The sequence below is a fragment of the Mytilus californianus genome, unplaced genomic scaffold (assembly GCF_021869535.1).
Source record: "Mytilus californianus isolate M0D057914Y unplaced genomic scaffold, xbMytCali1.0.p SCAF_18, whole genome shotgun sequence".
Lineage (NCBI taxonomy): Eukaryota > Metazoa > Mollusca > Bivalvia > Mytilida > Mytilidae > Mytilus > Mytilus californianus.
This window is the reverse complement of record NW_026262666.1, coordinates 661,769-688,264: the sequence shown is the minus strand read 5'-3', so window position 1 is coordinate 688,264 and position 26,496 is coordinate 661,769. Positions and strand designations below refer to the sequence as shown.

The following is a 26,496-nucleotide window of genomic DNA, read 5'->3' as shown; positions in this document are numbered from 1 at the left end:
AATTAAGACAGCAATCCATCGACGAAATAAATCCATGGACTGTTTATTTGAAAACAAAAAAGATGTCGGGTTTACGTATGTAAAACAGCAACCAATCTTCAAAATTAATCTTGAAACATTTCAATATGAAAACAAAAAGATTTTGGTTATACGTATATGAGACCCAAACAATAGACAAAATGCATAAAAAGAAAGTTCAATGTTAGACAGTTAACAATCGGCAATATAAATCAAAAACAGTTCAATATGAATAAAAAAAGATTTGGGATACGTATATGAAACAACAACCCATTGACAAAATAAATCCAAAGACGTTTAATTTTGAAAAAAAACACAGTTAAAAATGGATACCAGGAGATTTCTGGAATTCGTATATGAGACAGTAGCCCATCTACAAAAGAAACATTAGGACAGTTCAATAATAAAAAAAAGAAGAGTTGGGGGTTTGCGTATATGAGACAAAAATCCATCGACAAAATAAACAGACAGTTCAATGTGAATGAAGAAGATGCCGGGTAAAATTCTGTTAGAAAGCAACCCATTGACAACATAAATCAAAATACTGTTAAATAAGAATAAAAGAAGATGTCGAGTAGACTCATAAAAGACAGCAACCGATCAAAAATTAAAAAAAAACCGATTCAATATGAAAATATTTTGGTTATACATGTATGAATTCATTTTAATGTGAATAAAAGATTCCAGATAAGCGTATATATGAGACAACAATCCATCGACAAAATGAACACAAAGGCAGTTCGATACGAATATAAAAAAATAATCGAGTTAACATATATGGGACAGCAAAAAAAAAAAGTTTACCAAAAGATAAGTTCAATATGAATTAAGACGATGGTGGGTATACGCATATGAGACAGCAACCCATCGACAAAATATATAAAAATACTTTGCAATTTGAAAAATAGAAGATTTCGAGTAAATGTATTAGACACAGCAATCCATCGACAAAATTCACCAAAAACTAGTTCAATATGAATAAAAAAGATGTTGCGTTTAAGTATATGAGACAACAGTTTAAAGACATCAATCAAAAGACAGTTCGATATGGATAACAGAAGATGTGGCAATAAGTTATATGAGATCGCAACAAATCGACAAAATAAATAAAAAAACAGTTCAATCTGAATAAAAAAGATGTCGCGTTTAAGTATATGAGACAACAGTTTAACGACATCAATCAAAAGACAGTTCGATATGGATAACAGAAGATGTGGCAATAAGTTATATGAGATCGCAACAAATCGACAAAATAAATAAAAAAACAGTTCAATCTGAATAAAAAAGATGTCGCGTTTAAGTATATGAGACAACAGTTTAACGACATCAATCAAAAGACAGTTCGATATGGATAACAGAAGATGTGGCAATAAGTTATATGAGATCGCAACAAACCGACAAAATAAATAAAAGGACAGTTCGACATGGATAACAGAAGATGTGGCAATAAGTTATATGAGATCGCAACAAATCGGCAAAATAAATAAAAGGACAGTTCGATATGGATAACAGAAGATGTGGCAATAAGTTATATGAGATCGCAACAAACCGACAAAATAAATAAAAGGACAGTTCGACATGGATAACAGAAGATGTGGCAATAAGTTATATGAGATCGCAACAAATCGGCAAAATAAATAAAAGGACAGTTCAATATGGATAACAGAAGATGTGGCAATAAGTTATATGAGATCGCAACAAATCGACAAAATAAATAAAAGGACAGTTCAATATGGATAACAGAAGATGTGGCAATAAGTTATATGAGATCGCAACAAACCGACAAAATAAATAAAAGGACAGTTCAATATTGATAACAGAAGATGTGGCAATAAGTTATATGAGATCGCAACAAATCGGCAAAATAAATAAAAAAAACAGTTCAATCTGAATAAAAGAAAATGTCATGTATACGCTGAAGATAATTCTTGGTTGATTGATGTCCAGTGGCAAATATTTCATGCATTTTCAGGACGAGAACAAATTAGAAATAAATACAATAAGTAAGTCCGGTAATTGATGCCGTCCAGAATGAAGGTCGGGGAAATTTTGATAGCCACTGGGAAGTTAGGATGTATTGGAAAGCGGTAGAAATTTTGCCTTGCAACAGGCCACCTACGGACCCTCTAAATATTTGTTGGAAGGGGTTTTAACGTGCAGATAGCATGGTACTATCTCTGCACTAGGCATCGGATTTTACGTCCCCATTCTGACCGGACGTGACTGCGTATACTTGTACATCTGGCACAGCCTAACGGACGCCCACTTCGACAAACGTTTTACTGCCGGTCGGAAGAAGATCAAAAGTGACCATATTTTTATTCCCCAATCACCCTTGGGTATAGGTGTAAAAGACAGGAACTTATTAGAAAATAAATCAAAAGAAGTCAAAAAGGGATACAAGGAGAAAAACCAACTAAAACATCATGTAAAGAAACTAAAGATGCTCCTGAAATGATGTGTATAGTTTGTTGTTGAGTATAGTTCAGTAACTTCCTAGTATGAGTATGAGTAGAAGTTCTATATCCAGATATATCCTGCTTTAAGCCCGAAAATGTATTTGCAGACTAACATGGAATACGAAAGTCACCAACAATTTCATATCCCGGTCACATGTAGGTAACCATGGTAAACTTGTCATTAGTTGACATATGCCGTCATACATGTATGTCAAACACATTGTCAGTAGTCATGGTAGTTACATGCCGCATGCCGATCCTAAGTCCGAAACCTCGTCAGCAGTTATCGTATGATGCTCCAAAGTCAGAAACCTTGTCAGTAGTTGCTGTATGCCGATCCAAAGTCAGAAACCTCGTCAGGAGTTGCTGTATGCTAGGCCTATGTTAAAAACCTTTCAGGAGCTGCCGTTTTGTGGTCCTAAGTAAGTAACATCGTCAGTAGTTGCCGAATGCTGGTCCTTAGTCTGAAACATCGTCAGTAGTTGCCGTATGCCGGTCCTAAGTCTGAAACCTCGTCAGTAGTTGCCGAATGCTGGTCCTAAGTCAGAAACATAGTCAGTAGTTGCCGTATGCCGGTCCTAAGTCTGAAACCTCGTCAGTAGTTGCCGTATGCCGGTCCTAAGTCTCAAACCTCGTCAGTAGTTGCCGTATGCCGGTCCTAAGTCTCAAACCTCGTCAGTAGTTGTTGTTTGCTGGTCCAAAGTCATTAACCGTGTGAGTAGATGCCGTATGGCAATCCCAGATCAAAAACATCGTCAATAGTTACTGCCTGCCGGTCCCAAGTCAAAACCCTCGTCAGTAGTTGCTGTTTGCAGGTCCAAAGTTAAAACCTCTCCTGGAGGTGTCGTTTGCCTTTCCCAAGTCATTAACCTCGTGAGTAGTTGCCGCATGCCAGATCAAAGGCATTAACCTCATAAGTAGTTCCCACATGCTGGTCCCAAGTAAGACTTATCGTCAGTAAATGCCGTATGCTGGTGCCAAGTAATAATTTTTGTCATTAGTTGCCGCTTGCTGGTCCTAAGTCAGAAAGCTCGTCAATAATTGCCGCATGTCATTCACATCTTTGAAAACGCGTTAGTAGAGTTACCGTATACCGGTCCTAAGTCAGACATCTCGTCAGTACTTATGTTTCCTCAGAAGTTGCGGTATGCCGATCCAAGACCAGAATCCTCATCAGTAGTAACCGTTTGCCGGTCCCAAATCAGACACCTCGCCAGTACTTGCATTATGCCTGTCCAAAGTCATGAAAAAATTCAGAAGTTGCCGTATTCCGATCCCAGATCAGAAACATCGTCAGTTCTTGCCATATGCCGGTCACAACTCAGTAACCTCGTCAGTAGTTGCCGTATGCCGGTCATATTTCAGTAACCTCGTCAGTAATTGTCTAATGCCGGTCACATCTCAGTAACCCCGTCAGTAGATGCCGTATACCGGTAACATTTCAGTAACCTTGTCAGTAATTGTCTTATGCCGGTCACATCTCAATAACCTCGTCAGTAGTTGTCGTATGCCGGTCATATTTCAACAACCTCGTCAGTAGCTGCCGTATGTCGAACACATCTCAGTAACCTCGTCAATAGTTGCCGTATGCCGGTTAAATCTCGTCAGCAGTTGCAGTGTAAATGCATATGTGTTCCACCTTACAGAATATCCACTGTAACTAAATATTATATATATACAATGCCATTATATATTTTCCTGTTAGAACAAATATTCTATAAACTTTATTTCGTCAACAACAATATGTGTATTCTACACAGTGTGTTTTTTATTTGTGCACTGGTTATCAGACGAAACAATTATCACTGTTCAATTTAGGCAGGTACCAGTTTTGGTGTACCAGAACATGTGTGCCGCAGAAATTTGGTTATAGTTAAGCATTGAGGTATATAATTGCATCATGTGGACTGAAAAAATAAATGAATGTAAATTCTAGGCTATTGTATTACACAAGTAAGTAGTTGCATACACAGGTTGGGGATTTCCTTCGCAAATGGGTCCAATCAGAAGTCAAAATTGTGGTCTCCTCACTTGACGGCATCTAATCAAAGTGGGGAAAAATTTATGTAAACAAAAATATCTTGAGATTTTGATGGTAAAGATAGGTTCGGACAAGGCTCTAATTCACTGAATATCATTTTTCTCTTGAATTTTGCCTAAAATTCTTGTCGGCTTTTAGCAGGATTCTGCAGGTGAGGATTAGATTTGTATCAGAGCATCACATTTTTTGCCTTATTTGCAGTGCATTTATAAATTTAAAAAATCTCCATGCTGAACAGACACCCAAATTTAAAGGTTTTCTATATATTCACATAAGCACGCACACATCTTAGTTACTTGAAACCATACATTTTATTTGTATATAAGCTTGAATGAATTTTCAAGAAAATAAAATCATAAATCCATGAAATTCTAAAGATTTATTGTTAAATAACTGGTTTCTGCCACCTTATTTAAAGAAATGTGTCACATGACTTTAAAATTATAAAATCATGTGACCATTTACCTGGGTTGCACTAATGACAGGACGATTGCCCGGATAGTGACAGGACGATTGGCCGGATGAGATATAAATAGTCATAACTTTTTTGTTATTCAGTAGATTTTTTTAATATTTGTAGACCTTAGAGATATTAAACTATATTTTATGAAAATAAAACAAAATAAGTGAAAAAAAATATTTTTGAGCAATTAAAGTTGACCGGACGGATTTCACACTCGCCGATACACGCTATACATATATGCAATTGGTCGAAAACAAGTGTTAATATCTTTTTTGTTTTACAATATTTGTCGATGAAATTAAGGAATCTGTGAGAATAATAAATATATAATACGAAAATATAAACTTTATAGTAAACAAAAATGTTTTTCTGCAAAAAAAGTTGACCGGACGGTATTGACATTCGCCGATGTACGCGTTGATTATATTGAACTGATCGACAAAAAGTGTTTTTATATTTCTTTTGTTTTACAATATTTTTACATGAAACTAAGAAATATGTGAGATCAATTTATATATGATATGAAAATATAAATTTTATAGTAAAAAAAAATGTTTTTCTTCAAAATAATTTGACCGGACGGAATTAACATTCGCCGATATATGCTTTAAATATATTGAACTGATCGACAAAAAGTGTTAATATTTTTTTTTGTTTTATAATATTTTTTCTTGAAAGTAAGGAATCTTGGAGATCAATAAATATATGATATGAAAATATGAAGTATCAGATACTAATGGCCATATATTTGTCCCCTCTATTTGGGAAGGCGCTGTGAAATTTTCTCCCTCATAATGCACAAGTATTAAGCTTTTGTTACTTTTGAAACTGTATGCAGTTTTCTTAAACTGTAAAGAACCAACTGGTGTTTTTCTACCGTTTGTATTGTCTGTTGTTCCTGGTAATCGGACTTTGTAAAAATGTTTTTTAAGAACATCATTACCAATGGTGACTGATTTTGTACCATTATTTATCCACAGATATTGGTCACATTTCCAATCATCTGCCCCAGTTTGAAACAAGTAAACTTCGTTTGCCTTTGGCTTATAAGGGGGAACATTCGATGTACGAGATGTTTCAGGATTTGTTAAAATATCTACTATTTCTGTTTGATGTAATACATCTGTATACATATAGACAATTGACCCACTGTCCATTTTTATATTTTGTCTACTAGTAAGAGGTGCTATAATAGTAGCAATGCACAATATATTGTGCTATAGGGCTCAATGAGACTGATAGTCGAGAATATCTAATTATTTATGTATTCATAGATAGATTTTCGACAACTGTCTTTAAATAGACATGCTTTTGAATAAAGCAATATATAGTAGCACTATTATAAATCTATATATATATATCAATATGTATTTGAAAATTGTCTTTAAAAAGACATGCTTTTGAATGAAGCAATATATAGTAGCACTATTATAAATCAATATATATATATATCAATATATATTTGAAAATTGTCTTTAAAAAGACATGCTATTAAAGCAATATATAGTAGAACTATAATTCGTGCGATCTGAACTGGTTGAAAGTCAGAGCAGATATGACTGAACAATTGAGGAATTATTACTAGGTGAGTTAAAAGTTAATCTGTAATCTTGAACTTTATCAAATTTCTTCTTTGATTGGATTCTAATTGCCAACTGATTATATAAGGTAATTCAATTAAATGTATTTGATGTCACAGGTGTGAAAACTTTAATGACGTGTTATTTGGCTTGATTAGTGATTAAGACAAGTGTCAAAATTAGATTAATCTAATTAAATATAAGTACTTCTAGTGTGCCGTGGTGAACTCACTCAAATCAACATTTTGGGCTCAAAGTTTTTACTATAAAGTTTTTATTTTCGTATAATATATTTATTAATCTCACAGATTCATTTATTTCATGGACAGATATTATAGAAAAAAGAAGAGATATTAACACTTGTGTCGATCAGTTCAATATATTTAAAGCATATATCGGCGAATGTCAATTCCGTCCGGTCAACTTTTTTTGCAGAAAACATTTTTTTTTACTATAAAGATTAAAATTTCGTATAAAATATTTATTAATTATAATCTCACAGATTCATTTATTTCATGGACAGATATTGTAAAAAAAGAAGAGATATTAACACCTGTGTCGATCAGTTCAATATATTTAAAGCATATATCGGCGAATGTTCATTCCGTCCGGTCAACTTTTTTTGCAGAAAACATTTTTTTTTTACTATAAAGATTAAAATTTCGTATAAAATATTTATTAATTATAATCTCACAGATTCATTTATTTCATGGACAGATATTGTAAAAAAAGAAGAGATATTACCACTTGTGTCGATCAGTTCAATATATTTAAAGCATATATCGGCGAATGTTAATTCCGTCCGGTCAACTTTTTTGCAGAAATATTTTTTTTTACTATAAAGATTAAAATTTCGTATAAAATATTTTTTTAATTATAATCTCACAGATTCATTTATTTCATGGACAGATATTGTAAAAAAAGAAGAGATATTAACACTTGTGTCGATCAGTTCAATATATTTAAAGCATATATCGGCGAATGTTAATTCCGTCCGGTCAACTTTTTTTGCAGAAAACATTTTTTTTTTTACTATAAAGATTAAAATTTCGTATAAAATAATTTTTAATTATAATCTCACAGATTCATTTATTTCATGGACAGATATTGTAAAAAAAAGAAGAGATATTTTACACTTGTGTCGATTCAAAGCATATATCGGCGAATGTTAGTTCCGTCCGGTCAACTTATTTTGAAGAAAACAATGTTTTTTACTATAAAGTTTATATTTTCATATCATATATTTATTGATCTCGTAGATTTTTAGTTTCATGTAAAAATATTGTAAAACAAAAAAAATATAAAACACTTTTTGTCGATCAGTTCAATATAATCAACGCGTACATCGGCGAATGTCAATACCGTCCGGTCAACTTTTTTTGCAGAAAAACATTTTTGTTTACTATAAAGTTTATATTTTCGTATTATATATTTATTATTCTCACAGATTCCTCAATTTCATCGACAAATATTGTAAAACAAAAAAGATATTAACACTTGTTTTCGACCAATTGAATATATGTATAGCGTGTATCGGCGAGTGTGAAATCCGTCCGGTCAACTTTAATTGCTCAAAAATATTTTTTTTCACTTATTTTGGTTTTTTTTTCATAAAATATAGTTTAATATCTCTAAGGTCTACAAATATTAAAAAAATCTACCGAATAACAAAAAAGTTATGACTATTTATATCTCATCCGGTCAATTGTCCTGTCACTATCCGGGGAATCGTCCTGTCATTAGTGCTTCCCCATTTACCTTCCTTTTTCCAAAGGAATGATCTATTTATAAGACCCATTTAGGTATGTTATTTTTATCATCATTTGTCTGTATAGTTCAGCCACAATTTACACAGACATCCACATACAAACACAAACACGCACACAATTTAACTATATAATGTTGAGTTTGTTTACTTTTTTATTTTATTTCTATCAACTTTCGTTTCAATTCTTCGATGAGATATGCACGATATGTTTGAACACGTTGAATGTTTTACTATTTTTACCATGTTTACCAAATTTGCCTATTTAACCTGTTTTTACTGTTCTCTTCCATTTTTTATAGATTTTTTTGTCTTTATTTAGTTTTTTTGTTTGTTTAGTTTAACAAAAATCTTTGTAACGCATTACTGACCACATGAAAAATGATATGTATACTGAGTGAAATTTTTTTAGCAACATATATTTTTATTAGAAAATCTTTCAATAATAAAAACAATATCCAAAAATGCAGAAATACATTCTATGATAAAAAATATATTGAACCTTATGATTTATTATTTTTGTTACAACTATGTATTTATTGTTATTTTTTTAAGTATAGTTAATTTTTGAAATATGAAACTTTTTTGTTGCTCAGTATATATTCAAAGTACGTGATTAGTAAAACAGACTGCTCCTGTCGTGTTCGACTTTTCTGCACGATCCTCAAAGACTTAAAAACTGGCACTTGCTGCTAATCATTATTCGCTAAGCAAGAGACAATAAGGAGTGTTATTAACTAGAAGTCTGAATAACGTGTCTGTAAGGTAGAGGGACACGTTATACTTTTGGACTGTAACTTTTTGAACTAGCTCGTAAAAATCTTCCTCATCTTGTCGATCTTATATAGAAAATGAAAAGAACACGTTATAAATTCCATTCGTCCAAAGCACTTTTCTGGATTTACCTTCATCAGGAACGCTAAAAGCCGAATACTTGAAATCAAAGGATGTATAAAACCGAAACCGCTGAAGAGCTAATTAATAAAAGATTACCTAAAATAGTAGCCAAACCCTTCAAAGGCAAACTTTGCTTGAGGAGGTTGAAACCGTAGTTTCTTTGTAATTTAAAATTTATCAACGGGCAAATTTAGAAAGGTTTGTTATTAATCATGCCAGTACTGAAGTACTGACTACTGAGCTGATGATAACCTCGGGGACTGATAGTCCACCACCAGAAGAATTGACCCAGTGCTGTAAAAAATTAGAAAAACACATTTTATATTTAATGCTTCCGAAGCGCTTTTCTGGATTTACCTTCATCAGGAACAGGCAAGGTTCATACTCATATCATATAAAAATATACTCGTAATCCCCCCATATTCTATATGTGCCTGTCCCATGTCAGAAGCCTGTAGTTCAGTGGTTGTAGGTGGTTCATGTTAACAATAATCTTTGTAACGCATTAAAGACCACATGAAAAATGCCATATATACTGAGTGAAAAAAGACAAGCAACATATATTTTTGTTAGAAAAACTGAAAATAATAGAAAAAAAAACTTCCTAATTGCAGAAAAATATTTTATAATAAAAAGTTGAACCTAAAGGTTTATTATTTTTGTTACAATTATGTTTTAATTGTTATTTGTTTGAAGGATAGTTTATTTTTGAAATATGAAACTTAAAGTCTTTGTTGCTGATAGATATAAGATGTGGTATGAAGTCCAATGAGACAACTCCATCCAAGTCACAATTAGTAAAAAGTTAACCATTATAGGTCAAAGTACGACCTTAAACACGGACACTGGCTCATATTAAACAGCAAGCTATCAAGGGCCCCTAAAATGACTAGTGTAATACAATTCAAACAGGAAAACCAACGGGCTAATATATATATATATAAAAACGAGAAACAAGAAACACATATGAACCACACCAACAATCAACAACCACTGAACAACAGGTTCTTGACTTAGGACAGGTGTAAACAAATGCAGTGGGTTTAAACGTTTAACTAGCGCCAACCTTCACCCTAACCTAAAGTAGTGGTTAAACATTACAATATATAAAGATACACTATACAATATCAATTTAAATGCCTTAACTAAATCAAAAACTTGTTTTGCTCAGTATATATTCATAAGTACGTGAAGTGTGAAGTGATTTGTTCTTGCGAATATTGAATTTTACATTCTGAAGTAAAACAGACTGCGCCCGTCGTGTTCGACTTTTCTGCACGATCCCCAAAGACTTAAAAACTGGTACTTGCAGCTAAGCATGCGACAATAAAAGATCGAGCTATTGACTCGGAGTCAGAATAACGTGTCTGTGGGGTAAAATGACACGTTTTACTTTCAGACTGTAACTTTTTGAACCAAGTCGTAAAAATTTTCGATTCACATTTTGTCGATCTCTTATAGGGCAAGGTTCATAATCAAATCATATTCAAATGTATTTGTAACACCTCCACATTTTTTATGTGCCTGTCCCAAGTCAAGAACATGTAGTTCAGTGGTTGTCGTTGGTTCTTGTCTTTCATATTAGCTTTTCGTAAATTGTTTTGTTATAAATTAGGCCATGAGTTTTCTCTATTGAATTGTTTCATATTTTTAAAGGCAGTGCTTTAATGCCTTTCTAGTTGCCGGGTTAATCCTTCCTTCCGCGATATCCAACTTATCTACGTGGGGGGTCATTAGACTCCAAGTAGATCCGGAAATGTTGAATTCTCTCCTCTTCTTATTGCGATATAAAATGTTTTTTGTTTCATTTCATTTACATTGGGAAATAGAGAAACGATCATTGTGTTTTGTTAGTTTTAAAAACTTTTGATATATTAGTATTTTGCATTATAAGCAGTCAACCGATTGACAAACTAGAATTATTTGAATTCCGTGTGGAAAGAGCTCGGGTTAATTTCGAGTGTTATCTGCAATCTAGATGTTTATAAATCATTTCAGTCGTTGATATTATAATTAAAGGTCGACTGAACATGAATTATATTATACAACTTAAAGCGCATTTCTGTTTATGCACGTGAACCCGTCTAACGTTATTTTCGCAGTTATATAAAGTAGCAAATTATCGTTCCTGAATAGGTGGCGCCGTGGTAGCGGATCCTGTTCCTCTACTTCCGGTTTCTGCACTGTGCAACTATTTCAGTTATATTTTTAATTAACGATGCCAAGTACTTGTTGTTGTGTACCTGGATGTCATTTAAGAGGAGGACATGCATTTCCAAATGACTTAAAAAGAAGGAAAAGTTGGATCAACGCCATGGCCCATACGCAGATTGGACGAGAACACGATGATATCGTGGAGTCCATCTCAATCAGCTGTTGTTTGCAAGGCACGTTTTACTGAAAAAGACTACGTGCAGGAAACTATTCATGGTAAAACCCTATTTTCCTTGTGAAATATATAGTTATATATGTAATCGCCATACGAATAAACCAAAGTCTGTTTACAACCGCAATTGTCGTTTTAGAATAAAAGGGGGTGGGTAATTCAAGACGTCATAATTTTTTGGATTACGATTCAATGTGATCTGTTTGAGATTTCTGGTGATTGCTACAATTATAATGATTTCCTACAAGAGGTATATCATACTGAGAATTATTTTAGCAGTAATTATGCTAATGTAGTAATGACAGGAATGCATAAGCTATGCCGGTATCGGGTCCGTTCGCGCCCAATACACGTTCGCACCCTACACGTTCGCATCCCACACGTTCGCCCCCTAGGTCCGTTCGCACCCTACACGTTCGCACCCTTTTTTTTATTCAGAAACCTGATAAATTTTTAGATGTTTTGTAGAAGTTTATATCAAAATATTTTTATTTTCATAAATAAAAATTCGGGAATTTTTAAATGAAATATTGTTTTAAATTGATTTGATGATTAATTATTAAATGTTAATTATGTATGAATACTGCTAATTGGTATTTATACACAGCCTAATATGGTGTTATTGTTGAGTGTTTAAAAATCATGATTGTTGTCATGATTGTTTTAACTTGCTTTAAATGTAAATACTGCATGTATTTAGCTTGGTATGAGTAAAACTTTGAAGATTTTAAATAAAAAACATGAAAGATAATTGTTTTTAACAGCTTGGCTCCTTTGATCTCATGTGTGTCAGAATCTCACTTTATTCATAAACAATGAAAAAAAATATTTATAGCAATACACTATCCAAAACATGATTACGAATTATTCAACACATAAAAAAAGACGTGGTCAGAATCCCATTTCCTTTTGAAACAATAAAAAAGAAATATTTATAGCAATACACTAACCAAAACATGATTAAGATTTTATCAACACCTAAAAAAACGTTGTCAGAATCTCACTTTATTTAGAAACAATGAAAAAAAAAATTTATATATATATAGAGCAAGTCTAAATTGAAAACAACGTTCAAACCTATGATTGCGTTGGATAAAAACCGCAAATTTTATACGTGTGCATGCAAAACAAATTTCTTGTTAGAGTGGTCTAAATACTGCACAAACAACATTTTCCAAAAGACCAAAAAAGTTAAAAAGTATATTTTAACAAAACGCATTTGACTAACAGGTCGAATATATATATATATATATATAGAGCAATACACTGACACTTACCTAAACATGATTAAAAATTATTCAACACAAAAATAAAATACTGGTCGTCAGAATCTCACTTTATTTAGAAACAATGAAAAAATATATATATTTATAGCAACACACTTACCAAAACTCGTTTACAAATTATTAAACACAAAACCAATAAAAATTGGGCGCGAACGTGTAGGGTGCGAACGGACTTTGGGTGCGAACGTGTAGGGTGCGAAAGTGAAAGGGGGCGAACGTGCATGGGGGCGAACGTGATTGGGCGCGAACGGACCCGGATTCAGCTATGCCTCATAGACTTTCTTGAAAATTATCAATGACAATGTTAACAGGAACAAAACAATGACATGCTCTCATCTATATTATATTTATTTAGGTACAAACAATGTATGTTTGTTGCATAAGTCTCTCATTGTTTGTCCTTTGGATTTACATAACACACATTGAATCAGGCAAACATAGTTTTATCCAGATTGTAATGAATAAATCTAGTTAATATTTCGCCAGGTAGTACAAAGTATACATTGCTAATGGAAGTTCATTTAATTATAAAAAAACTAATGTTTTATAACCTTTTTCAGGGCGCAAACCCACCATACAGAGACTTAAGTCTACTGCAATTCCCAGCCTATTTTCCTGGACCAAGCAAGAGACTGAATCGTCCACAAAAAGAAAAATCAGGGCAGTTTCCTGTGAAAACAAAAGAACTAAACTTGATGAATATTGTAGTAGAAATCTAGAGGAAAGTTTTGATTGTAAAGTTGGTTTTCCTGAAGAAGTCATTCATACTGCAGAAAGGATTTATGACTGTCCACCACCAACTGCCGAGCTAATGTTGAGCTTCACAGATGGAATTACGCAAACACCATCAATGCCTATGTTTTCAGCAGAGAATTTTGAAATGAAGACACGTGACATAGCCATGCATTTTTATACCGGTTTAGAGTTGTATACTAAATTTTTATTTGTTTTGACCACACTTGGTCCAGCAGCACATTGTTTGAGATACATATATTTTCAAATTGATAGGGTGTCAGTTGAAAATCAGTTTTTTTATGACTTTGATGAAATTGAGGCATCATACAACCAACTTTGAACTGTCTAGATTCTAGATTGAATCTAGTGTTAAGAATATTGTGTATACATGGATTGTTTTTATGTCTAAACAGTGGTGTGAGGCTAACACTTGGCCATCTAGTGGTTTAGTCAGGTATTTTTCACCATCCAACTTCAAATTAAAGTTTCGTACGACTTGGATTATTATTGACAGCACAGAATATCCCGTGATAAAACCTAAAGCTCCTAGAGCTCAGGCAACCTTTTCATCAAATAAAAACAGAAACACTGAAAATTCTTGAATGTTCGACACCTGGTGGTTTAGTCAACTATGTCTCTATGTCACATAGAGCGAATTATTGGACTTGGCAAAACATACAAAATTCTAATAAATCCTATGAATGGAACTGAAACAAAACTTTCATCTGAAATAACATTTAGTTGTTTTATGTTGTGTAATTTTAGAACTTGTATTGTGCCAAAGGATGCATAAATAAAAGTGACGCAATGAATTTTGTTCTGATATACATGTATATATATTTACAATTACCTGTACATGCACAATTCAAACAAGAAAACTAACGGCCTATTTTATGTAAAAAAATGAACAAATATAACAAATATGCAACACATAAACAAACAACAACCACTGAATTACACTTTTATAGGCTCCTGACTTGGGACAGGCACATACATGTACATACAGAATGTGGCGGGCTTAAACATGTTAGCGGGATCCCAACCCTCCCCCTAACCTGGGACAGTGGTGTAACAGTACAATATAAGAAACAACTATAAAAATCAGTTGAAAGAGGCTAAACTCATCAGATGGATAAATACAAATACAAGTGGACGTGGTCGGGTAGTTGTACATCCAAACAACAAAAAGACACTAAGTACAAATCTGAGAGTACTCGCAGTTACTGACAGCTAGTTCAAAGCCACTAACAACTGATAAAAAAATCTTGCATCTAAGACTAAATTATCAATCCGTAAGCTCCCTTTAGAATTTTATAAATTTTAGATTTTGCATTTCTGAGTTATGGGGTTTTATTCATTAAAAAAGGGGGGATTTTCCAGTTTTTGGACAACAACTCAAAAATGCTTTAAGCAGTTCACATAAAACCTTGGTGAATTATGTATAGCTATTGATGTAATCTCCATATTGATTTTCATAAATTTCAAATATGACATTGAGAAGAAATTGAACTTTATTTGTTTATAGTCTGGCAACAGATTTATTAAGTATTGCACAACAGCACAGTGTATTGCACAACAGCAAGAAATCTTTAATTGAATATAAATTCAATTCATATAACCGATTTCAAGTTCATTGACTACATTTATTCAGAAACTATAATATGTCAAATATTTAATTACAATCCAAATTCAGACCTGTATCAAGCTTGAATATTGTGTCCATTTTTGCCCCAGCTGTTCAGGGTAGTACCTCTGCGGGTGTATCCAGCTGCGCTCAGCGAATCAGTTTATTTCTTAATTAAGAACTCCTTTTTATACGACCGCAAAAAAATTTTTGTGGTCGTATATTGGTATGACGTTGGTGTCGTCGTCGTCGTCCGAAGACACATTAGTTTTCGCACTCTAACTTTAGTTTAAGTGAATGGATCTCAATGAAATTTTAAAATAAGGTTCAATACCACAAAAGGAAAGTGGGGATTGATTTTGGGGGTTATGGTACCAACAGTTAAGGAATTAGGGGCCAAAAATAAGCATTTTTGTAACTTCCAGACATAACTTTTGTGTAAGTGTATGGATCTCTCTGACATTGTACCACAAGGTTCCATATCACAAAGGGAATGCTGGGATTGATTTTTGGGGGTAATTGCCTCCAAATTTTAGGAATTAGGGGCCAAAAAGGGGCAAAAAACAAGCATTTTTCTAGTTTCATGACAATAAATTGTGTGCAAGTCTATGGATCTCTCTGACATTGTATCACAAGGTTCCATATCACAAAGGGAATGCTGGGATTGAATTTGGGGGTAATTGCCTCCAAATTTTAGGAATTAGGGGCCAAAAAGGGGCAAAAAACAAGCATTTTTCTAGTTTCATGGCAATAACTTGTGTGTAAGTGTATGGATCTTTATGAAATTGTACTACAAGGTTCCATATCACAAAGGGAAAGCTGGAATTGAGTTTGGGGGTAATTGCCCAAAAAGTTAAGGAATAAGGGGCCAAAAATAAGAATTTTTCTAGTTTCAAGACAATAACTTGTGTTCAAGTGTATGGATCTCTCTGAAATTGTACTGCAAGGTACCATACCACAAAGGGAATGCTGGGATTGATTTTGGGGGTAATTGCCTCCAAATTTTAGGAATTAGGGGCCAAAAAGGTTAAAAAAACAAGCATTTTTCTAGTTTCATGACAATAACTTGTGTGTAAGTCTATGGATCTCTCTGACATTGTATCACATGGTTCCATATCACAAAGGGAATGCTGGGATTGATTTTGGGGGTAATTGCCTCCAAATTTTAGGAATTAGGGGCCAAAAAGGGGCAAAAAAAAGCATTTTTCTAGTTTCATGGCAATAACTTGTGTGTAAGTGTATGGATCTTTATCAAATTGTACTACAAGGTTCCATATCACAAAGGGAAAGCTGGGTTTGAGTTTGGGGGTAATTGCCCTAAACGTTTAGGAATTTGGGACCAAAAAGGGGCCAAAAAACAAGCATTTTTCTAGTTTCCAGACAATAACATGTGTTCAAGTGTATGGATCTCTCTGAAATTGTACTGCAAGGTACCATACCATAAAGGGAAGGCTGGGATTGAGTTTTGGGGTGATGAATCATAAGGGGGTTCAAAAAATTTGGGGGGGGATTCTTTTTCCTTTTTTTTCTTTAAAATTTTCCATTTTAAATTGGTTATTTCTGATTTATATATAAAAGCAAATAATAATGATATGGTTTGAATAGGTAAATTAAATTTTTTTAAGTATCTTAGACCACTTTCATTCTGTGTCAGAAACCTATGCTGTGTCAAATATTTAATTACAATCCAAATTCAGTGCTGAATCAAGCTTGAATGTTGTGTTCATACTTGCCCCAACTGTTCAGGGTTCGACCTCTGCGGTCGTATCAAGCTGCGCCCCAGCGGAGCATTTTATTTCATTCATAAATTACTTTATGCTTGGAAATATAATTTTGCTTGGAGTTGAGAGAGTTGACATGTTGCAATGTACATTTACTCTACATAGTTCTATGGTACCAAATCAAAAGTTTATATAAAGAAAGAAGTAAAAGGTTTCCCATCATAGTTTAGTTACATACATTTTTTTTGTACCTGAGGTCATCGGATATAGATCATTATATAAATAAGGAGATGTGTTATGATTGCCAATGAAAAAACTAAGGATTTTCTTATCCAAGGAATAGATTACCTTAGCCGTATTTGGCACAACTTTTTGGAATTTTGGGTCCTCAATGCTCTTCAACTTTGTACTTGTTTGGCTTTGTTACTATTTTGATCTGAACGTCACTGATGAGTCTTATGTAGACGAAACACACGTCTGGCTTATTAAATTATAATCCTGGTACCTTTGATAACTAATTTGACTATAAACATAGATAAAAAAGGTACAAACTGGACATAATGCACTAGTTCATAAACAAGTGAGAACAATCGCCTTCATATAGTGCTCAGAATATGACATTCATAAAACTTATTCAATATCATTAGAGAACTCTAAATCTTAAATACTGAAAGCCACCTCTGATAAGTACACTGTACTATGCAAGATAATGATATAACTGGACTTAAAATAGACACAACCTGTAATTAACTGCCTTTACAGCACTTTCGTGCTTTGATTTTTTTTATGTAATCCTTTTTGGTTTCAAGTACAAGTAAGGTCGAGAAAATGATGTTCTATTGTAGTCTCAAACATATCTGTTGGTGCTAGGCCAGTGTTTCTTCGGAGATCAGGTAGAAGTAAGGTCGAGAAAATGAATTTCAATTGTAGTTTCAAGCATATCGTTCGTTGCTAGGCCTGTGTTCCCTCGGCGTTCAAGTAGCAATAAGGTTGAGAAATTGATCTTCCATTGTAGTTCTAAGCATATCAGTGCTAGGCTGGTGTGCCTTCGAAGTTCAATTAGAAGTATGAACGAGAAAATGATCTTCGAACGTCGTTTTAAAAATATCAATAAATGCTAGGGTGGTGTTCCTTTTGAGTTCAAGTAGAACTAAGGTTGAGAACAAACTTTCATTTTAGTTTCAAGCATATCGGTGCTGAGCTGATATCCCTTCGTAGTAGAATTACAAGAAAGGTCAGAAAAAGCATATCGATGCAAGGCTGGTGTTCCTTTTTAGTTTTAAGTAGAAGTAAGGTCGAGAAAATGATCTCCCATTGTTGTTTCAATCATATCGGTGCTAGGTTAGTGTTCCTTTGGAGTTCAATTAGAAGTAAGGTCTAGAAAATAATCTTTGTAGTTTTAGTCATATGGTTCGACCCTAGCCTGGTCACGGATCCTTTTGTGTTTTATTAAATTATTGTAATTAGAGTTATTGCCCATTAATGATAATGTTAATATTATTTTATCACGGAATGATGCTTCAAATCCGTTTTTCTTAGTTCTATTGCTTAAATTGTCAAAACGGGCAGACTTTTTTGTTCTCTGATTGTTTATGACGTCTTTATACTAAATCCATTGGATGTTGGATGTGTACTGATTGATAATTTAGTCTTAGATGCATTATTTTTTTTCATAAGTTGTTATTGGCTTTGAACTACCTGTCAGTAACTGTGAGTACTCTTAGATCTATACTTAGTGTCTTTTTATTTTTTGGGATTTACAAGTACCCGTCCTCGTCTCCTCTGTGTTTTTGTTAGATGTATTTCTGTTTGTATCCATCTGATTAGTTAAGCCTTTTCAACTGAGTTTTATAGTTTGTTCTTATGTTGTACTGGTACACCACTGTCCCTGGTTTGGGGAAGGTTGGGCGCTACTACATGTTTAAACACCACAACATTCTGTAATTCAGGAGCCTGTACTTTAGTAGTGTCGTTTATTGCTGTGTTACATATTTGTTTTTCGTTCATTATTTTGTACATGAAGTATGCCGTTAGTTTTCTCGTTTGAATTGTTTTACGTTTGTCATTTCGGGGCCTTTTATAGCTGACTATGCGATATGGGCTTTGCTCATTGTTGAAGGCCGTACGGTGACCTATAGTACCTATATTTTGTGTGGTTGAAAGGTTTCACCATCCCATTTTTTAATCTTGATCAGTGGAAATCAAAGAAGGTACATGTAATAAAAACAGTACAAGAAAAATACTTCACTATATAGTATTGGTAGAGTATATGATGATGGTGAATGGTTGCTTAACGTTCAATGGCGAATTAAATGCATGCATGTTCCAGACGTGTAAATATAATATGAATATTAACCTTGCTTTGTTCTAGACCGAAACGATGAGATAGATTTTTAACGTGCTAGTTCACAAGGTAACAGTCCGCAATAAGACGTGTCACCAACCCGGGCGTACCAGTCTTTGCCACTCCCTAATGCATCTGGCTTAGAACAGCAAATATAAATGTTGATCTCTTTGCAAACCACTACATGACTTTACCATTATATCTATTGTTTTAAAAGAACTTTGGTCTATGGTGCTTAGATCTAATGTTTTATCACGGTCTATCATATATGATTATGTCAGTCAATTATAGAACTAAGACATGTAAGAATATACTTGTAAGGGGTGATTGCTTAATTAAGATGACTAAAATAAGTATTTATTTTCATGTAATACATTGTATTTCAATTTAAGAACGATGGTCAATCTTGCCAAAATATCTCTTCTTTACAAGTTTGAGCGAGCCACTCAAACCTACATTACTTGATTCTAAATATATTACATTTAGTAGATATAAGAAGATGTGCATGGTATGAGTGCCAATGAGACAAATCTCCATCCAGGTCACAATAATATTATGTAAAAGTAAACCATTATAGGTCAAAGTACGGCCTTCAACACGGAGCTCACACCGAACAGCAAGCTATAAAGGGCCCCAAAAATGACTAGCGTTAAACCATTCAAACAGGAAAACCAACGGTCTAATCTATATAAAAAACGAGAAACGAGAAACACTGATGAACCACATTGATAAACAACAACCACTGAACATCAGGCCTTTTCAATACGATTTTATATATTGAAATTTAAAAACACAGTTTTAAATTAAAAACAAACAAACAAACAAAACATCATTTAATAATCAATCGGACTGTACAGAGAACACTAATTATTTTGCATCTGCATGTCATGTAGTGTAGGTAAAGAATATCATTTATCTGAATATTCCGAAGAACCATATGCATCTAGGTCTGTTAGATTAGAAGTTGTGCAACAATCTGTTTAAACAATTAATTGTTGGAGAAAATTTACTTACTGTTTTTGCATGGTGTGTTCTTTACTGAACATGCATGAAATATTTGCCACTGGACATTTAGCAACTCTCAATAAATCAAATTCCCAGCATGATATTTTGAATTATAGTCATTTCGTACCCTAACCATTTCGTACCCCCCATTTCGTACCCTGGCAATAACCATTTCATACCCTGACCATTTGGTACCTTGACCATTTCGTACCTCATGGAATATTAACATGTATACCATTTCGTACCTCATGGAAAATTTATATGTAAACCATTTCGTACATTGTACCTAATGAAAGTTTATATGTATGCCATTTCGTACTTCGTGGAAGATATATATGTATGCCATTTCGTACCTCATGGAAGATTTAAATGTATGCCATTTCGTACCTCATGGAAGACTTATATGTTCTTGATTTCTTGGTAAAAACAGTCTCATTGATGTGCGCCATTGCGTACCTTATGGAAGATTAATATGGATACCATTTCGTACCTCATGGAAGATTTGTATGTATGCCATTTCGTACTTCATTGGAGGTTTGTACGTATACCATTTAGTACCTCATTGAAGGGTTGTACGTACACCATTTTGTACTTCGTGAAAGATTTGTATGTATGCACTTTTGAACCTCATGGAAGATTTATATGAGTTTCATTTATTGGTTAAAATAGTCTCATTGACCTTTTGCTGTAAGGCGGTAGAGGTCACGAGAAATGCATAAAATTTGAAATTAAAGCACCTATGAGATATTATATAGGAATAAAGTCAATAACCACATTTTTTTTGAAATCTGTAGAACTTTTTTATTTATGATATTTATTTCAAGTATTACATTTATTAGCTAGTGCTTTAGTAACAGTTCACATTTCTGCCGATAACATTGATTTTGTTACTTTGTAAACTTGTAACTAAAGACACGCGCCGTACTGGCGTCTCGAGACTGGCGTATTGTTTTAAAAAGGTCGCATTCTAACTAATTGGATTAAAAATGTTTATTGAATACACGTGCCATTTGAAATTGCGACGTGTGCCTAAATATTGGGATATATTCAATTGATTATCATAAGGTGTAGTTGAACCTAAATGTATTTATCATATTTTTTTAATTTCTCGAATTGAAAAAAAACCATAGCAAGTTCTTTGATTGGTAACATAAGGTGCAAATTCTTATGCAAACATTTTTATTCAAGGCCTTCTTAAGCTTCTTAAATTGTCTGAATATCAGCTTGTGTCCCTTTTCACTGCATTTCCTGACAAAAACAACTGTTAATAACTATAAAAACAGTTGCAGATAATTATTCCTTTGTTGGTTAATTAACCTCATATTTTTAGAGTTGAAAAATTAATTAAGGATCAATGCTGCAAACAGCATTGATCCTTAATTAAAACTATTAAAATTTCTACGGCTGGATGCAATTTATTTATGTTATATTAAAAAAACGTCATCTCAAAATGTTTTATATCTTAAAAAATAATTAGAACTTCTACAAATATATGATACGAAATGGTAAACATGTATATGGTCCATGAGGTACGAAATGGTAGATGAATTTGGCCCATAGGGTACGAAATGGTTTTTATCGTGGGTACGGAGTGGTAAATGTTGGGTAAGAAATGGCAGAGGTACGAAATGGCTAAGGTACGAAATGACTTGCTACCGGTATTTTTGGCTTACTTTATGTGAGAATCGCTTGAATGAAACGGAAATTACCGAGACTAGCCATTGGATATATTGCTTAAACGACAACTTGATATTATATTGAAATGTCATGTGTTTATTTAAGTCCGATTCACCAATTAGAATGAAAAAATAATGTTTTGATAAAAGTAAAATATTTCGGAATCGTAATGATATACATGAGACTGCAGTCCAACAATACAAGCTAAAGAGTGTTGTCTAAATATCTTTCCTATTGATGTTTGATGCTCCATATTCTGTACCACACAAAATGTTTGCATTGACAAACATAACAGAATTGTAAACATTTAAAGTGCATGATGCATTATTTTAAAGTACTATTTTCAATCAAATATAGAAACACTGGGATAAGCAAAGCCAAACATATATTTTTTAAAATACCAACAAAACTGACAAAACCGCCTTAGAGAACAAATGTATCCAAAGTTTATCTTGAGGGAAAACAAAAATCCTATAGGGGAAAAATTATCCAAAAGGGAGAACAAACAAATCCTACAGGAGAAAATTTATCCTAAGGGAGAGAAATAAATCCGGTAGAAGAAAAATTATCATATGGGAGAGAAAAAATCCCACAGGACAAAATAAATCCCCTAGGAGAAAAAATAATCCTAAGGGACATTTGATTCTGAGAAAAAGTCTTTCATGATAATCATATAGGATAAAAAAAATCCCATCGGATTTAACATTATTTTTGAATATCCTACAGGATTTTAAATCCCGTAGGATATTAATTTTATCCCATAGGAGATAAATTCTCCTATAGGATAAAAAAAATCCCAAGGGATTTAAATATCCCATAGGATATTAAAAATATCCTACGGGATTATGACTTTATCCTATATGATTTCTGAAAATCCTACGGAAGAAAATAATATCCTACATGATTTTTTCACTGTTTTCACTCGTATTGCCGAACCAGGCGAGCTAGACCAAAACACTTTTTGTATTGTTTTACCTATCCCCAGAGGTACATTATTGCCAAATTTGATGATTCTACCGTTAAAAAAAGTGTGGTTCCAATTTGCACTCATGAGAAGCTCATTTTAATCCAAGAAACTGTTAGTTGTTAATTTCTGTCTCATTTTGTCTCTTGTGGAGAGTGGTCTTATTGACAATCATGCATACCACATGTGCTTTTTGTCGAGCCTGCGACTTCTGTCGCAGAAAGCACGACATAGGGATAGTGATCCGGAAGCGGCGGCGTTAGCTCCACTCTTAAAAGCTTAATATTTCAGAAGGTAGAAGACCTGGATCCTTCATACTTTGTATATAGATGCCTTATGTTATGAAGTTTCCGTCTGTCATATGTCCATTGTCCTTGACCTCATTTTCATGGTTCAGTGACTACTTGAGAAAAAATTAAGATTTTTAGTATTCTTAATTTCTCTCTTATTATGACTGATAGTATAACTATATTTGGTATGTGTGTACCTTGCAAGGTCCTCATACCCGTCAGATAGTTTTCACTTGACCTCGACCTCGTTTCATGGATCAGTGGACAAGGTTAAGTTTTCGTGGTTAAGTCCATATCTCAGATACTATTAGCAATAGGTTTACTATATTTGGTGTATGGAATGATTTAAGGTGTACATGTCCAACTGGCAGGTGTCATCTGACCTCGACCTCATTTTCATGGTTCAGTGGTTATATTTAAGTTTTTGTGTTTTGGTCTGTTTTTCTAATACTGTATGCAATAGGTCTACTATATTTGGTGTATGGAATGATTGTAAGGTGTACATGTCTCTCTGGCAGGTGTCATCTGACCTTGACCTCATTTTCATGGTTCAGTGGTTAAAGTTGAGTTTTTGTGTTTTGGTATGTTGTTCTAATACTGTACGTAATAGGTCAACTGTATTTGATGTATGGAAATATTTTATGATGTACATGTCAGTCTGGCATGTTTAATATGATCTTGACCTCATTTTTACGGTTCATTGCTCAATGTTAAATTTTTGTTTTTTTGGTCTTTTTTCTAATGCTATTAGCAATTTGTCAACCATATTTGGTGTATGGGATGATTGTTATGTGTATTTGTCTGTCTGGCAATTATCATCTGACAATGATCTCATTTTCATGGTTCATTGGTCCATCTTAAGTTTTCCTGGTTTATATTGTTTCTTAGATACTATATGCAAAAGGTCAACTATATTGAAAGCATATAATGATTGTAAGGTGTACATGTCTGCCTGGCAGGGTTCATCTGACCTTGGCCTCATTTTCATGGTTCATTGATCAATTTCACTTTTCCTGGTTAAGTTTGTTTCTTCGATGTGCAATAGGTCAACTATATTTAAAGCATATTTGGTGGGTGGAATGATTGTAAGGTGTACATGTATTTCCAGTTTGGTTTATCTGGCCTTGACCTCATTTTCTTGGATCATGTTAAATTGATGTGATAGTTGTAGTAAAGCTTTATATTTAGGACTATCGACATAAAATCAATGGTTAGTAAAGACGGCGAGACATTTCAGCGTGTGCACTCATTGTTTAGGATTTTTATGCACATAAACTATACTCGTGACTTGTTTGTATATTTCATGTGAAAGCTTTAAAAGAGGACATTTTCTTTAATCGTAAATTGACCAGAAAATAATATTGATAATAGAAAATTAAAACAGATTCTTTCGAATTAAATACTTTATGAACGTTGAAAAAAACAGTCAAGACAGATGCATGTAAAATGTAAAATAGGAAGATGTGGCATGATTACCAATGAGTCCACTATCAAACAGATATCGTACATATAGATGAATTTTTTTATAGGTCACCATACGGCCTTCAACAAAGAGCAAAAGTCAAAGTGTATAATCGGCTATAAAAGGGCCCGACATGATAATATACAGTTCACTGTTGGAATTGCTACAAATGTACTCTTACACCATGCGACAATTTAAAAAACTTAGCCCATGTGTACATATGAGTTTTTAAGATTATATGTCACATTACCTTTTTAAACCCATTTAAATGGTTCACTGAACATGGAAATGTGAAACTGTGGGCGGTGTATGGCGTCAATAAGACACATATAATTGTATGTATTTGGTCTCGCCTTGAATATGCATGAAATATTGGCCACTGAACATAAAGTAAAGAACAATCGAACTATCAATGATAAACTAACACGTTTAAGGATAGTTACCGGTTTGAATATATTATATCATTATATGAACATTAACTCTCTTATTAATAAATGTCCAACTAATGATAATGTTGCAGGATCATGGCCAGTAATTGGAGTCTCTGTGGTGTTTGTGATAATCGTCAGATGACCAAATCATCAGTAATCTGGTGTTCCGAATGTGACGAAGGACTATGCGGAGATTGTAAGGAACATCACAGTATTTCTAGGGGAACAAAAAACCATATAACCGTTTCCATCGCCGAGTACAAGAAATTACCGACCGAAGTCCTGCAAATCGCTCAAGTCTGCAAACTGCATAATGAAAAATACGAGCTTTTCTGTAGAAAACACGACTGTCCATGCTGTAAGAAATGTGTGAAATCTCATAACGATTGTAAGGGTTTAACCGATATCAATGAAATCATAAAAAACGTAAAAACTTCAAACGCTTTTTACGAAATCGAACAAACCCTGCTTGAAGTCGCCGAGAATATTAAACGACTGAGCACTAACCGGAAAGCAAATTTAAAATCGCTAAAAAACAAGAAAAGCGAAATTGAAGCAGAAATAAAACAAACTAGGACCAAGATAAATCATCACCTTGATAAACTTCAGGATGATTTGATTAAAGAATTAATGGCAGTTGAACAAACAGAAAGCAGCAAAATAGAAAAATTATTGACTGCTCTGAAAAAGAAAGAAAACGAGATCAGTGAAATACAAGAAAATATTGCTAGTATTAAACAGCATGCGTCCGAACTTCAAACATTTTTAGCCATGAAAGATATCGAAAAAGATATTGCAATCGGAGAAAATTTTATTCAATCGATCACCACAAGTGACACCACAAATCAAGTCAATATTTCATGCCAAATTAACAAGTCTTTACAGCTAATCACGGCCAGCGTGCAGAAATTTGGAGAAATTAATGTCAGTTCTGATCCATGTGATTTTTCCATGCAGAAACGAAAGGACAGACAAGCCCAGATTATGGTAGACGTGCCAACCAGAAATATCGATAACCTGTCTCTGACGTTACAGAAACGTATCAATACAGGGTTGTCAAAGTCCAAGGTTGTTCCCTACTTCCTGGTGGTAGGATGGTATTCTCTTGTTATAGACAAGATAAAATAAGAGTACTCAAATCAGACGGATCAAAAGATTTCGAAATCAGTAAGATTGGTTATACGTGTGATGTGGTATTTATTGGTGATGATTCTATTGCTGTTACATCTGGTCAATCAGATAAGATTAATATAATCGACTTAAATAAACAAAAACTAAAGAAAACATTAAAAGTAGATTCAGCAAATGATGGAGTGGTATACAAAGATGGACATTTGATTTATTGTGC

At 33.6% G+C, this 26,496-nt stretch overlaps 2 protein-coding genes across 2 annotated transcripts; both read left to right on the top strand.

The window, feature by feature from the left end:
• Positions 1–8,322: 8,322 nt before the first annotated feature.
• LOC127726759 (RING finger protein 207-like) lies at positions 8,323–26,276 on the top strand. The gene is made up of 2 exons (XM_052234215.1): positions 8,323–8,363; positions 25,238–26,276. The coding sequence occupies exon 2, from the start codon at positions 25,242–25,244 to the stop codon at positions 26,274–26,276; it is 1,035 nt and encodes a 344-aa protein (XP_052090175.1). The 5' UTR covers positions 8,323–8,363; positions 25,238–25,241.
• LOC127726542 (uncharacterized) lies at positions 10,875–14,433 on the top strand. Its single transcript, XM_052233932.1, has 2 exons — positions 10,875–11,653; positions 13,456–14,433. Exons 1-2 carry the CDS (start codon positions 11,569–11,571, stop codon positions 13,968–13,970), a joined length of 600 nt encoding a protein of 199 aa, XP_052089892.1. The 5' UTR covers positions 10,875–11,568; the 3' UTR covers positions 13,971–14,433.
• Positions 26,277–26,496: the final 220 nt, after the last annotated feature.